Source organism: Mixophyes fleayi, chromosome 2 (genome assembly GCF_038048845.1).
Source record: "Mixophyes fleayi isolate aMixFle1 chromosome 2, aMixFle1.hap1, whole genome shotgun sequence".
Taxonomy (NCBI): Eukaryota; Metazoa; Chordata; class Amphibia; order Anura; family Limnodynastidae; genus Mixophyes; species Mixophyes fleayi.
In genome coordinates, this window is record NC_134403.1 from 306238895 (window position 1) to 306253208 (window position 14314).

The following is a 14314-nucleotide window of genomic DNA, read 5'->3' on the forward strand; positions in this document are numbered from 1 at the left end:
GAGAGGACTTTTTAACTTTTATTAATTTGAGGATTTCCTTAAACAAATCAGTTGCATTGATGAAATGAAACTAAACTAAAATACTACATGTAGTCAAACGAGGCACCATACGTTAGATTGCATTTGGACTGTAGCCATAACAATAAGGAGCAAGATACTCTATAGTAATTGGGTTGTTAGCCAATTACAGCAGTTCTAGGCATACTGCGACAGATTTTCTACTGCAGTATACAGTATACTGTGGTTAGAAATCAGTGAAAGGAATTTTAACAACAGAGCAGACGTACATTGGTAGCTTTAGAGCTCAATGCTCAAAACACATTTGTTTTGTTTAGCTGTGATGCTCCAAAGAATTTGTTCTCAATACATATTTTGATGCACTGTGTTTTTACCATGTAAACAAACATTTAATCATTTCTTTTACAACTGAAACTTTTTGACAGTAAGCTTAAAGGAGAAAAGTATATTTGTTAATTTACTGTATATTATTTTTATACTCAGGATTATGAATAGGGGCTTATTCTAGGAGAGGGCACTAGAATGTCTTTTTCCGAATAAACTAAAGCAGACATAGCTAGCATAGGGGGATAGCTATAGATATAGCAAGAATGTATATATAATGTCTTCAAGTGTAAGAAAGCATGAAGCTCAAATGTGGGAGGAGTTGTGAAATCTATGACTGGGTGAAATTGGAGGTAGCATGTGGAGAGTAATCAGTGTAAGATTGAGAGATGCTGCCAAGTGCAGATGTAAACTGAGTTAATAATATGCAATATGAGTTCTGATAGAGATAAAAGCCAGGCAAGTTACTAAGATCAAAATAGAGATAAAACAGAATGGGAAGTCAGAGCAGGAACTGACTAAGAGATGCAGATAGTCATAGTACCACTAACTGATTTATATGTAAGTGGGATGTTGAGAGTTTGGGAGCTCACTCAGAAGGTACTGAGAAACTTCATGTCTGTAATTATCTCTACCCTGATTGCAGTTGAACAAGAGTTAGAGAGTTTCAATGTGAAGGTTAGGTGCCAGCAAGGAAGGACATTTAACCTTGAATAGAAGGATCAACATGTTGTTACAAGGGGAGATGAGAGGAGCCCAGAACAACTACTCTAATATTGAAAATGAAAAGAGAGAAAGCAGAGACAAATTATTGAGAGAAACTATTGATGATGTACTAACAGGGGATTGATGTGATGAAGGGATAGGCACTGCCACTGCCACATAACTTTATGAAACAGTATGATTTGTGCTGGCAAGTGGTTACAAATTTAAGGAAAGAGACTCAATAAGAGATTGCAAATAAATCCATCATCTTTTATATTACTAACTAAGATGACCTCTTTCCCATTATTGTATAAGTGGTAACCGTGCATTGTTTCCCTTGCTGCATCTACTCTACACCTCTTCCCTCATTGTTAAACCTGCATGTGCAGTAACTCCTACATTTGCACTGATCTATTCTTCAGCTTATGTTAATCCTGCTAGTGCTACAGTCTTGGTCTTTGCAAGACTAACTTGCAGTACATGTGTTATTCGGAATAATGTGTTTACTAATCACATGATTGGAGTGTACATGTCTAGATTTGGTCCTTCATATCCATGTGAATTTTTTTAGACTATTCCAGTTATAGGCAAAGAGAATTAGGATAGCCCCATTCCCCATGGTCCTAGATGCTGCATGATAGTCTGGATATAGTTAAAGGACTTGATTTAGAGTTGCATGTAAATGCATTTGTATAAATTTAAGATGCAACTTGCATGTGGATAACCTACACAACCTGTATCTTACACTTCCAGCCACTTGCACTTGAAAAGTAGGATTGTGCGTGTTAGCATACAAGTGTAGTACAGTAAGGGCAGGCAGATGCAAGTTACCACTCCCCTTAGATATGGTCTTATTTTCAGTTAAATACCTCAGTATTTACATTTTGAACCTACATAAACTGGGCTATGTTAATGAAGATGATTGACACATCTTCACTCTAGGGGTAAATGTATTAAGCTGAGAGTTTTCTGGGTTTGAAAGGTGGAGATGTTGCCTATAGCAACCAATCAGATTCTAGCTATCATTTTGTAGAACGTACTAAATAAATGATAGCTAAAATCTGGTTTTTCAAACCCGCCGGAAAACTCTCAGCTTGATACATTTACATTACTAGATGTTAGGCTACAATGCTTGAAACTCAAAATACAGACATGGCAAAATGAGAATGCAGATTCATCGTTGCTCATATGCAAGTGACTCATCTTAACTTTCAGTCTAAATCAGGCTTGAAGTGATTCAGAACAGAGTGACAATGCAAATCAATTAATAATATGTTTTTTTACTCTTTATATGACGTTAATAATTCTTATAAATAAATATTAGTCATGTAAATGAACCCTGTAAATAAACAAATAATCATCAAACACTCATATGTGAGATAGGGCGCTGTGTTAGATCTGAGGATCATCAATATATAGAGTTGATATTTGGAGTCACAGAAGTGTTTCAGAGATAATGTGCAAAGAGAGATCACAGAACAACGTCTAAAGACACTCCACACAGGCACAAGATAAGCATAAGATGAAGACATGTTAGCAAATGAGCCAGGGAAAATTAATGAGAGAGGTTTGAAGACAACTAGCTTTAATATGCATAGCAATAGCATCTTGATTATGAATTAATAATGAGAGCTCAGATATATCCACAGAAAGGTAAAACAGGATTAGGAGAAGGAAATAATCATGATGAGCTGTGTCTTAATGAAAATCATTGGTTACTCAAATGGGATAGTATGATAAGAGGGTCACACAGATTAAGTCAGTCAAGGAAGGATAAAAGGTGGAGCGTTTAACATGCATACTAATAATACAGGACAGAGACGCCCAAGCAAAGATAAGGGTTAAGGCAAATATTGCAGGGATTTATCTTGATAAATAAGAAGAGCATACAATGGCCAGGATTAATATTATAATGTGGAGGGGGGTTGGTACAACTTTCAGACAACTTTACTGGTTTGTATATGGCCTTCCTCTGCCTTTTCACAATAGATTTCTTTAGTTTTGTAACTTCCTTTGTGAGTTTTCCATCTCTATATCATTCACACAAATATGTTTATCTATTTTTTTTAAAGAGGATTCTGTGTGACATAGTCATCATCATCATCATAATCATTTATTTATATAGCACCAACATATTCCGTAGCGCTTTACAATTGGGGACAAACATAATAAACTAATAAACAAACTGGGTGAAACAGACAAAGAGGTGAGAGGGCCCTGCTCGCAAGCTTACAATCTATGGGACAATGGGTGATTGATACATGAGGTTAAGTCTACATTTTGCATTTTGGCCCAGCCAGACTGCAAAGGTAAAAGTGACTCATAAGCTAAATGATCCTGTCACACAACAACGTTGGTCAGGGGGTAGTTGTCTTGTGTGAAATTGTGTAACATAAAACACACATAACGTTTGCTCAGTTTTAAAAAGCTACCCATTCTTCATTTTTGAATGACAAATACAATAATAAAACAAATAGTTTCTCTTCTTATTACTTACAAGTTGCAACTGTTGCATTTAAGACCAGGGGCAAGAATCTGTAGAGCTGCTGTGTGATACAAGGGTCCTGTTAGCTGCTGCATTGGGCTGAGAACTCATCTCACTCTTCTGGCTCTCATTCCTTCATTGAGCACTTATGGAAGCATGCTTATCTGTTGGTTAGAGCAACACTAATGGCAAAGGCATAGACTAATAAACAACCTATTGCTCTCCTGCACCAACCAATGTGCCAGTAGCTGAGCGTAGTTGAGTATGGATAAATAGAAACACTTGAACAGAAGAGGCTTTGGGGATAGTTGGATTTGGACGAGAGATGTGATGTTTCAGCCTGACCAGCAGATAATCACTACATGCATAGGAAACAATTCAGCACTGACTACCCAGGAAGAAGTGATCTCCTGCTTCAATGCACAGGAAGACACTGCCAGTACTGAGGGATAATGATGGTACTGGTATACTCAATATGGGGCACAGTGAAATTGTTGGTATGCTATTTGTGGTGGACAATGACAGTGCTGGTGTTCTCTTTATTGAGAACAGTGAGAACTAGTATACTCATGGAGGAAATGCTTATATAACCATCATGGGGATGAAGTTGGTTTGCTCATTATGGGGTCGAATTTGCTATACTCAAAAAGAAGGAAATGGTGGCAGGCTTAACATGAGGGCAAGTGTAGTGAACATAGGGGAATTACAGTTATAAGGATTAACCAAAAACATAATTGTGAGGAATAAGGCCTAATCATAACTGCAGTGTAAATATTGTGTATCAAATTAATCCATTGGTGTGTGTTTATTTGGTGGCTCTGCCCACCTCTTTGTTAAATGATAACCTTTATAGGAAGCTTAGCAGCTTCAAAGACCTCCTGGGGGGAGTTGCATCCTAACATTGGAGAGCTTTTTGACACCTAAAGAGATGTGGGACAGACGGGAGTGAGTCATTCCTAGCAGTAGTCTCACACAAAGAGACAGGAGCTGTGTGATCATGACCAGCAATAGTGTATATAGACAAATTTAATGCTGCTTTCACAAATGCCACTTAAAATCAATATAATTATTGATCAAACACGTATTCATAAATAGTATAATGAAGGGCAGCCCATACATCAAATATAGCTGTCTGCCATGCAGAAAAGGTGGGGAAGTCCATATCATTTCAGCTGATACACTGAACCTATGCTGTTTGGTATCTATAAATTCGTACATTCATATTGAATTTATTAATAATAACATTGAGTCTGTGTGACACTCCACAGGAAAGTTAGGTCACATAGTAGAATTGGGTATTAAATCAGGGAACATGCAAATTGTGGTTGCAAACAGTGTAACAGACCGCAACTCCCTGGAGGTGGGGAAAGATGTAAATATTTATTCAAAAAGCTGAGGCTAGTTACAAGAAATTGTCAGCTCTTGGGGATCAATCTAATTAAAAGAACTGTTCATCTTTTCTGCGTGCCCCAGACATACAGATGATTATACGTAAATTGTGCTCTGTACTTTCATCCTATTTGTTTTTATAACTGTTATGCAATTTTTTATTTGTATATCAATTATTTATTAATTATTTTCATAACCTGTAAGCATTGTACTTCTTGTATATTAAATATAAAAGTTAATAATTGCTGTCCTTATTGTTCTAAACAAATTGTTTAGAAGATATAGATTACTTGACTGAGTTAACCCTTTAGATACCAGTGTGTGAAGTTTTAACTGTTTAGCTTCCAGAGCACAGCGTATGCGCAATTGGGTAATTAAGTCATAGGTTTGCTATGGGCCTTATACGTAGCTGGTGGCAGTTGCAGAGAGGTATGAAAGCATGAGTCTCTGTTGGAAAAGGGACCAGCTAAATCTGTAGCCTGAGAGACAGGTGAGTGTGAGATTTAGGCTGGAGTCCTGTGTGTTCCTTTACAGCAATCTTCCAAGTCACGAATACGGTTTGTGAATGGTAAAGGTAGTTAGGAGGGGTTTCTTGAGAAAATGGAGGTGATATATTGTGTGACTGTTGGAGTATATGACAAGATATTAAATCAGGGATTGGCTAGTGGTGACTATCCCTGAAAACCAGTATAATCACTTGCTGGGCAATGTTTATATATTTAATATGGATGTCATGTTGGTATAATGATATGTGCGGGACATTCTGGTACATTGTGTAAAATATACTGCCGGTATAATCATGGTTGGTCCTTTTGACATTTGAGCTTACATTCCATAAATAATATTAGATTGGTTTACTAAATATCCACCTTCATGCAAACAAAAAATAGTGATGGTAGTGTGTGGAAGGATCTGATCTAATTTGGAACCAGAGTTATTCAGATAGGCTGCATCAATGATACTAATACTAATAATTGGTATGAATCTGGTATTTAAAGTCTACAAAAATACACATTTTCAGTTAAACATGTACAGATGACACATGAAAAAATATATATCTACAGTATTCATATTTATCTTCAGATAGCTTATAGCATAGACTTAGAGATGCAGCTTGTGACCATTTCAGACAGAATCATAAATCCTACTGTTAGTAAAATGCCCCATAAGGAATATTTACTATTCAAACACCTGGGAAGTTTAAGTCACAAATGACCTTAAGCCTCCAGTGCTTACTTAAACAAGCCCATGCTGTTTTAGATGAATTGTGGCCATGACCAAAGGTCACAACTGTAACCAGAAAATGTACACTGAGGTATTTAAAGTCAAACTGCTTATGTGTGCTTTGTTTATAGGAATGCAATAGCAATAAAAGTGACCATTACAATTTATTGTTCTTTATTCTCTAGTACAGTATGTAGTGTTGGGCAGATCTGAGTCCATGCATTTGTTAATTGCAATTGCTGTCAATAAGAGATAATGGAAAAAAACAGCTAGATCCGCTGTATTCACATACAGGAAGGTGCTAAATTAGTTCCACACCAATCTATTTTAAATGCATTTAAGTTAAAGAGACATATGACACAATGCGCATAATAGATGAAAGATGTAATGGCAAAGGCATAGAGTACTAATTCTGATTTGCGTGTTAGTATCACATGTTCACTTGACAACACACATTAGAAGTGTGCCAAATAAAACAAACCTAGTCACCATATTAAGCAAATAATAACAGTAATAATAATAATATTAATAATAATAAAAAATATTTCTATAGTACATTTCTCCCAATATGACTCAAAGTAATTTACATTGTAGCAAAGGGTGGTAGAAGCCTATAAACTCACTGGTATGTTTTTGGACTGTTTGGGAGGTAACCAGAGTACACGGGAGAACATGCACACAGATATTGCTAGGTGTGTATCTACAAGACAGGTAAACATATTTTGTTTTATAACCCCCTCTCTCTGTCTAATCACTGAACCTTCAAGGGTACCCATGCCTAGGACCACCAATATTTGTGAGATATATGCATTGTCACCTGCAATTTTCAAAGTAAGTGCAGCTCATTGGATGGTACACTAGGAAACTTGCATTGAGCAGCATTGATTTCACCTGGCAAAACCATTGGCTGCAAGCACTGGTAGTGGATGAGTTTCTAGCATGCCCAAAAATCTCATGGTTCTACTTGTTAGGAAAGGGGGTATAGTTCTCCTTTTAAGGAAAAGTCCTTTTCACAGCTAATGCATATAAAAAGACTCAAGATTTGTTTTTGCTTTTGTTTTTTACAAATTTTAAATGTTATCTGCAGCTTGAAAATGTCCTCTTTTTAGAGAAAGACTGATCTCATCTACTCTTCATCCTTGGCCATCACAACCACTTCCTCAAACCTATGTTCTCCATAAATATTTGCATTGAAATAACCTGGTATATTAATTTATCTCTCTGTTGCATGCTTTTCACTTGTTTTAATCCATTTTTATAAATGTATGGATTTTGCTTATCACCCTATTTGTACAGTAATCATGAACTTTCGATTAAGTTTATTTAGGTCACATGATCTTTCAGTAATATTTTCTCTCATTATGCTTTGTAGTCTATCATTGTCTGTTTCTACACCACCTGTTACCATATTGGTCACTCTTAAGATATCTTATTATATATATTGTAAGCTTGCGAGCAGGGCTTTCTTACCTCTTTGTCTGTTTTACCAAGTAATGCTTATTACTGTGTGTGTCCCCAATTGTAAAGTGCTACAGAATTTGTTGGCACTATATAAATAAATGTTGATGATGATGATGATCTTCTGCCATTACATGATGTACTTTCTTTACTGATACAGCAAATCTCATACTGTCCTCTGCACAGATACATTGATCTATGATAAACATGGATAATGAAACAATATTTCAAGAAACAACCAAGGAAAGTTTGATACTCGGGAAGCAGCGTTATTTGTATTATTACATTTTGCTCCCATTTAAGATAAGGGCATTAGTTCACATTGTGCACATCAGAATCAAGGGTGGTTATGGATAGGAGCGTTGTACACTACAGCTTTTCGAGATCAAAAAGTGCTTGTCTTCATAGCGCTGCAATCAGGAGTGATTACAGAAGAGGTTATGCTTGGAAAACATTGCATATAGCACCTTCAGAATGGAATCGCTTTCATATGACAGAGAAGGAGTGCTCTATATTCCATGTGTTAGCACAGAGCGGTGTGAGTGCTATGAATGTTAGTGCGTTTTTGTAAAAACATCAGCATTCATAGATCACATCTGACACCACCCTTTGATGGAAAGTAATTATGCTTGCTATAATTTTAATTATCAAGTAAAAAAAATATTCTCAATAATCATGCGATATGAGTTTTTTTATAGGGTGATGGGTTTAAAAACTTTTGCTTTCCGCATAACTGAAGACAAACTGCTTAGCTTAATGTTTATTAGTCAATGAGTACTTTAAAAAAGTGATAATAATTAACGTTCATTTTTTTCCTGTATAAAATTAGGGTTTAACTTGTCATCGGTGAAATATAATACTAACATAATTACTAGTTAATTACTATATATCACAACTTTAACCATCTAGTAATTAATTATAATACTTTTATAACAAGAACACATTACATGAACATAGTGTTACTGTTAACAAATAGAAACATTCAATCTTATTTTCCCTCTTTTTATTATTTATGGGCTCACAGCTATCCCACATTATGTAACAGTTGCTTAATTGGACATGCCAAAAGTGCTGGTTAGGTAGAGCTATTTATTCCAAGAAACCTTAAAACTGCATTTTATTGTGTATCGCAGATAAATAGTAACAATCCATCTGTGGCATTAAAGGGAATAAGGTAATGTCTCACTATAGCACGTTTGAATGTAGGACAAATGAATGCAAATCCAAACTCCTAACAGAACAGTTTACAAGAAGTAATGGTTGGTCTGTATGATTGTATTATCACTGAATGAGTAGTATTCACAAATAAAGATGCAACATTTTTAACAACTTACCTGAAATAAATATATTAGGTATAAGGCTGCAATCATGGACAAATCATTTTTCTGTATGCCCTAGATTTAGCAACAAAGTAAGCTTAATTGAGAAATTTTAAGTAGCCATATGCAGAAAAAAACCTGATGAAATAGCTTACTCTCAGCTTGGTAAATTGATTAGGTACAGTGGCTATAATTCATGACCATAAGTAAAATGGCTACAGCACTATCTAGCACTGCACTATCCAGTCGAAATGACACCTCATATATTAAATGGTATCCACTAAAATGCTACTAAAATGCACCATTCAGAGAAGAACATGTGCAGGCTCTGAGAGGACTAATCAGACTTAGTAGCATGATGCCAGCATTTCTAATAGTGCAAGACAGTACTATGGACTGAACAACTGCCTTCTTGCTGTCAGGTAAACTACATCAAAGAATGTGTACTTGTGTAGATAATTTCTCTCAGTTATCTAACTCTTCCTTCTGTCTTGGTAATTCCAGTGGCTTTACTTTCAAATAAAATAAAGGATTCAGATTCAGTTGATTAAGGAAACGTTTGGAAAGAATAACATGTGAGCACAATAGATGCATCCTCCTTATCTACTTTAAGTTGAAACCTTCTATAATACTATAGAGGACATTTTCGGGCATGTTCATTTAAAAATACAATGCCTGACCCGTTATCTGCATACCAGGTGTTTCTACTTGGGTGTCTTCTCTTCTGCAACTTCTGAAAAATATTGGACATGAAAAGGACAGCCAGAAAGCAGTGATGGGCCCATTGGCGCATACTAATGGACGGGCTCCTGACTGCATCACACAGCTGCTTAATGTCCCAAATGCAATAAAATTTGAGTCCCCATGTATAACTATTTGTGCTGGGACTTAGAAATGTTATTAAGTAAGCAATAGCATGATGCACTTGAGGGCAGTCCCAAGAGCATTCAACGCTGCATCTAGCTCTGCTTATCAGCACTCCCTATCTGGTCTCCTGACTTCTTCAGGGATTTATTGGCACAGAAAAAATCAATTCCATTGAAGGCACTGCCACTATAAAGATAAACAGATGCAATACATATTTCTGGAGATGTCTGAAAGTAGACATGCCCTTTAAAAATATATTTTTGAGAAGCAATTTTACAGTAACTCATAGAATTTTAATATGCTTCAGATATATATTAAATATCCATGTTTACCTTATGACACATGCATAAAGACCGCTGTCTTCTGTCACGGTGGGTCGAAACCAAATAGCATCTTCTTCTTTGCTCATCCTTATTCCATCAAAAGCAATAGGCTCTTCAAAATCTCCAGGCCCAGTACTTTTATACCACATCAAGCTGAGTCCAGCACTCTGTGCTAATGTGTAGTTTGCTCTGATATATCCATAAAATAGTGCACATTTTATTCGTACTGGTTCACCAACCAAAACCTGATATTTCTTGTAATCCACGGACCAGTCAGTACATCCGTCAGCTGCAAGAAACAGACAGACAAGCATGAAGGTAAGCTAATCACCACACTGTTCTCATTAATGTCACCATTGTTATTCAAACCTGCTTACTATACAAAGGCACGAAAATGGCATCAAAACAGGTAACGTAAATAATGCAGTTCATAAATCTCTCTGTATCTGGGAGTCCCAGCAGCATACTTTTAGGCAAGTAATGCCAGCAGCAGATGAATTTATATAATTTATTGGCTGACACATTACTAATGTGCGGAGTGTTATTCCCAAATAGCTTTAATCTTTTTACACCTTTCCATCACAATGACTCTTGTTTCAGTTCAGTTCAGTGTAATTGGAATAGATTGTTTTTGGTTATGAATGCTATTTTCTGAACATTGAGGCACATTCGATGTGTACCAGAATCATCAAGAAAGTAACAAAGGGTGAAAATCCCCAATTACCTGAACAAGAGAACAGAAAAGTTGAATATGTTTTCTATCCACTCAAGGACTCTCTATTTTTTTTATTTGTATCAATGTGTATGTCATCATCATCATTTATTTCTATTTGTTCAACACAAGCTAACACAAAAAAATCTAATATGCACATGTTATATAATAAAATAGACATGTTTTATTTGCATGCAGCCACCATAGTATCTAACAATGTGATTGATTCAAACTGATACTTACAATAACGCCAACTATGAACAATAAGAAATGACAGATTGGCACTAGTAGAGCAAGAACGCAGTATTAGAGAGCTTGCTTTACTATTTGGGTTAGTTAGCTTGTTTATTGCCGTAGACTGCCTAATGCTACAGATGTTCAGCAAAAAAGGGCTGCACTGCTCCCTACTGGTCATAGCTAATCATAAAATTGATTTTGAAATTTATTCTCTCTTATGTTTATTTACTAAGCACAGAATATGCAAACTTGCAGCACATTTAGTGATCTGACCATCTGCCACATACATAGGTTTACATCCACTCCCTGGTTTTACACATGTACAATTGGTAGGCTCAGATGGGAGTAAATAGAAAATTGGCCTTCAGTCTATGCATATATCTCTTTAGGACCCCTTTCTTTGATAATTGGAACTGTAGCATTTTTCCTCTAAGACACAGCTTGTTTAAGACTCATTCATGCCTTCAATACGTCATGAGCATGAGGGAATATTAGGACTGTCTTCAGTCCATGTGCCACATTTATAGTTTTTTATGCTTTTGCTCCATTGGTATCTGTGCAGACATAACCAGCATAAATTATATTTATACTCTCTTTCACTGTCCACCTACACTTTAGTGATGCCAAATAGTCCATTCAACTAAGGATATAACTCCGCCTTTAGTTGACATTTTTCATAAATAAATGCCCTACCAGGCACCACTCTGTGTATTTAACAGCTGCATTATGTTCACATTTTCGGAAGGTTAAATTAAAAGACTGTATGTTGTATACAGTATATGACCTGCTCTTACCACTGTATCTTTTCACCCAAACCATTGGGCTTTATTCCCCAGAGTGGAAAAAGGCATACCATTGAATAGGTAATATACACTGCAGTCTTTTTAATTCACCTTTAAAAGAACTGCTCTACACTCTTAGTACACAGTGTATCAGAAAATGTAAAGATAATCTTTTAAAATGACTCACTGTTTAATTATAATTATTTTGAGTTAGGGCCTAAAACAAAATAAATGTTCCACACAGTTTCCTAATCTGAGTTCTGGATGTAATTATTAATATAGGGTATGTGTTGTAGGAACTCTGGTTCTCTTCCATCTGGATTCACTGGTGGTAGGGAATGAACAAGTCTTGGAGAGATGCAGCCTTTACAACTCATTGATCTCAATGGTAATGGTAGTGCTAGTGTAGAGTAGCACTTTTTACAAGCACGGAATGCATCATAAACATTCCTAGTTCTATTATTTGGGGATCCATTGCTTATCAAGGAGTCAGAGTTTATTAACACTGTGTGTATCATAGAGAGTAATGATTCTTAATGGCATTTGTACTTTAGTAGAGTTTTGCTCTGTTTATCTATATAAAAGTTGGGAGGATCAGAATGGCCCCAATCTGCCCAACTCCTACTACCATTGGACAGGGCATTTTTTTGGCATACCAGCAGATGCCACCATAAATCCATAGTTTACCCATAAAAATGTGTTTATGTTTACAAAATGAGGTATGTAATGTCACAAATGAGCATTTGCACTGAACTTGCACATTTATAAATTAACCTTAAAATTGGAGTGTGAATATAAATATGAATTAATTTATCATGAGTGAGACTGCAATTAATACACTAGTAGTGGTAAAGAAATTAATATTCATAGAAATAGAGGAAAACTTATGAAGATCCCCAGTCTTCAAACAGCAGATATATAGTACCTGCTGCATTGGTTTATAGCCATCCTGTCTATAAATGGTCTACGGCGCCAAATTTATGTCCTTCTGCTCCTTATTCCAGAGTGAGATGGACACTATATTTGTTGCAGCGAGTGCAGACCTTGCCTGCAGTGGCGGCTGAAATTCTATCACAACTGAGTCTCCAAATGCCTAGAATTTACTGATCACTAGTAGACACCAGTAGTATTAAAAGAGAGCAAGTCAAGGTACACTCTAGTCAGGCAGCAAAGGTCCTGGAGATAGTACTGTACTGCAATGGTGGATTTGAGGGTCTTCATTTTTTTTTTTTTTTTTAAGAAAACCCTGGTCCCACAGCTGCACAGCCTGCACAACCAGTATGCATGGCCCTGATTGTTAGAAGTACACCTTAAATGTACTTTACTACATAAAATATACTTGAGTGGTGCAGCATATGCCCCGTTAAATGTATAAGTAGACATCTGATTACTGGCTCCTAAAAGGACATGTTGAAATCAGTCCATACTGCCAGGGCGGAGGGAGGGCTCTTCAGCTACCTGCTGAAGGCACCCCAAAATGTGCAAACTGTACCCACTGGAGCTCATTTAGATATTTCATGTCTCAACACAAAATATTTTTACATACATTTAACATACCATACAAATGCACCAAGTCTACATTTTGCAAGAAACACCTGATTTGCTCAACCCTACCCATCAGAAGGGGCAAACCTTTACACTACCTGCAGCTGCTGTTATCAAGCTAGATAAATAATAATAAATGCAAACCCTGCAATATAAAGATTCTGTACAAGTGTGACAAATTCTTCCTCCACTAGAAGATAAGTCAGTAAATGCTAACAACGCTTATGTAGCTTCCAAATTGTCTCCAAATGTTGTTGTAATGTTTTATTTTTGTTAATTGTGTAGAATTATTTTTTTTCATATAAAGTACCTTGCCGGCCATTGAGAATGACATTAAAGTAAATGTATAAATTGGGACTTCATCAAATTGAAATAAACATTGAATTAAAAATATTTTTCCGTTTTGATGGAAGCAAAATATTAAGGTTTCCAGCCTATCTACTTATATGCTGATTTTCCTGGAGGATTATCAAGTGAGTTTGAAAGGTTGGTCAGCGAACCTAAATATTTAAGCAAGGCAATTTTTATGCTTAAATTAACTCTAATGCTACCTTTACTTTTCATATATATCTTCTTGTAGACAATGCTAAACTTTTTTTTCGTGCCGGAATGGACAACAAAATGAGTTGTAAAACAACATTTTAAGTGTATACAAAGTTGAAATAGTTTTTAAAACCTTTCATCAGAATTCTTGAACTGCTCAGAACGGCCATTATCATTGGTTGATCCTGGCATTATCTTTAACTGTAAGGAAAAACTGTAATAAATAACACTGAAGTCAATAGAGACATCAGCTATGGAAAATAATTCCCATTCACATGTTTGGAAAATAGAATTTTCCCTTTAAATAAGTAGTTTTATTTTAACTTTGTTACACCAATGTTTCTGCATTCTATAAAACAGTGTCCTCTAGTGTTCCAAAGGAG

The 14314-nt window shown here is 36.0% G+C and overlaps 1 protein-coding gene across 1 annotated transcript in view; it reads right to left on the reverse strand.

The window, feature by feature from the left end:
• The window catches only part of IL1RAPL1 (interleukin 1 receptor accessory protein like 1), a 1105500-nt gene that overhangs the window by 527913 nt on the left and 563273 nt on the right, over positions 1 to 14314 (reverse strand). Inside the window, exon 3 of the mRNA XM_075196513.1 lies at positions 10122 to 10401. Coding sequence (XP_075052614.1) covers positions 10122 to 10401 — 280 coding nt within the window. The remainder of the gene's footprint in view (positions 1 to 10121; positions 10402 to 14314) is intronic.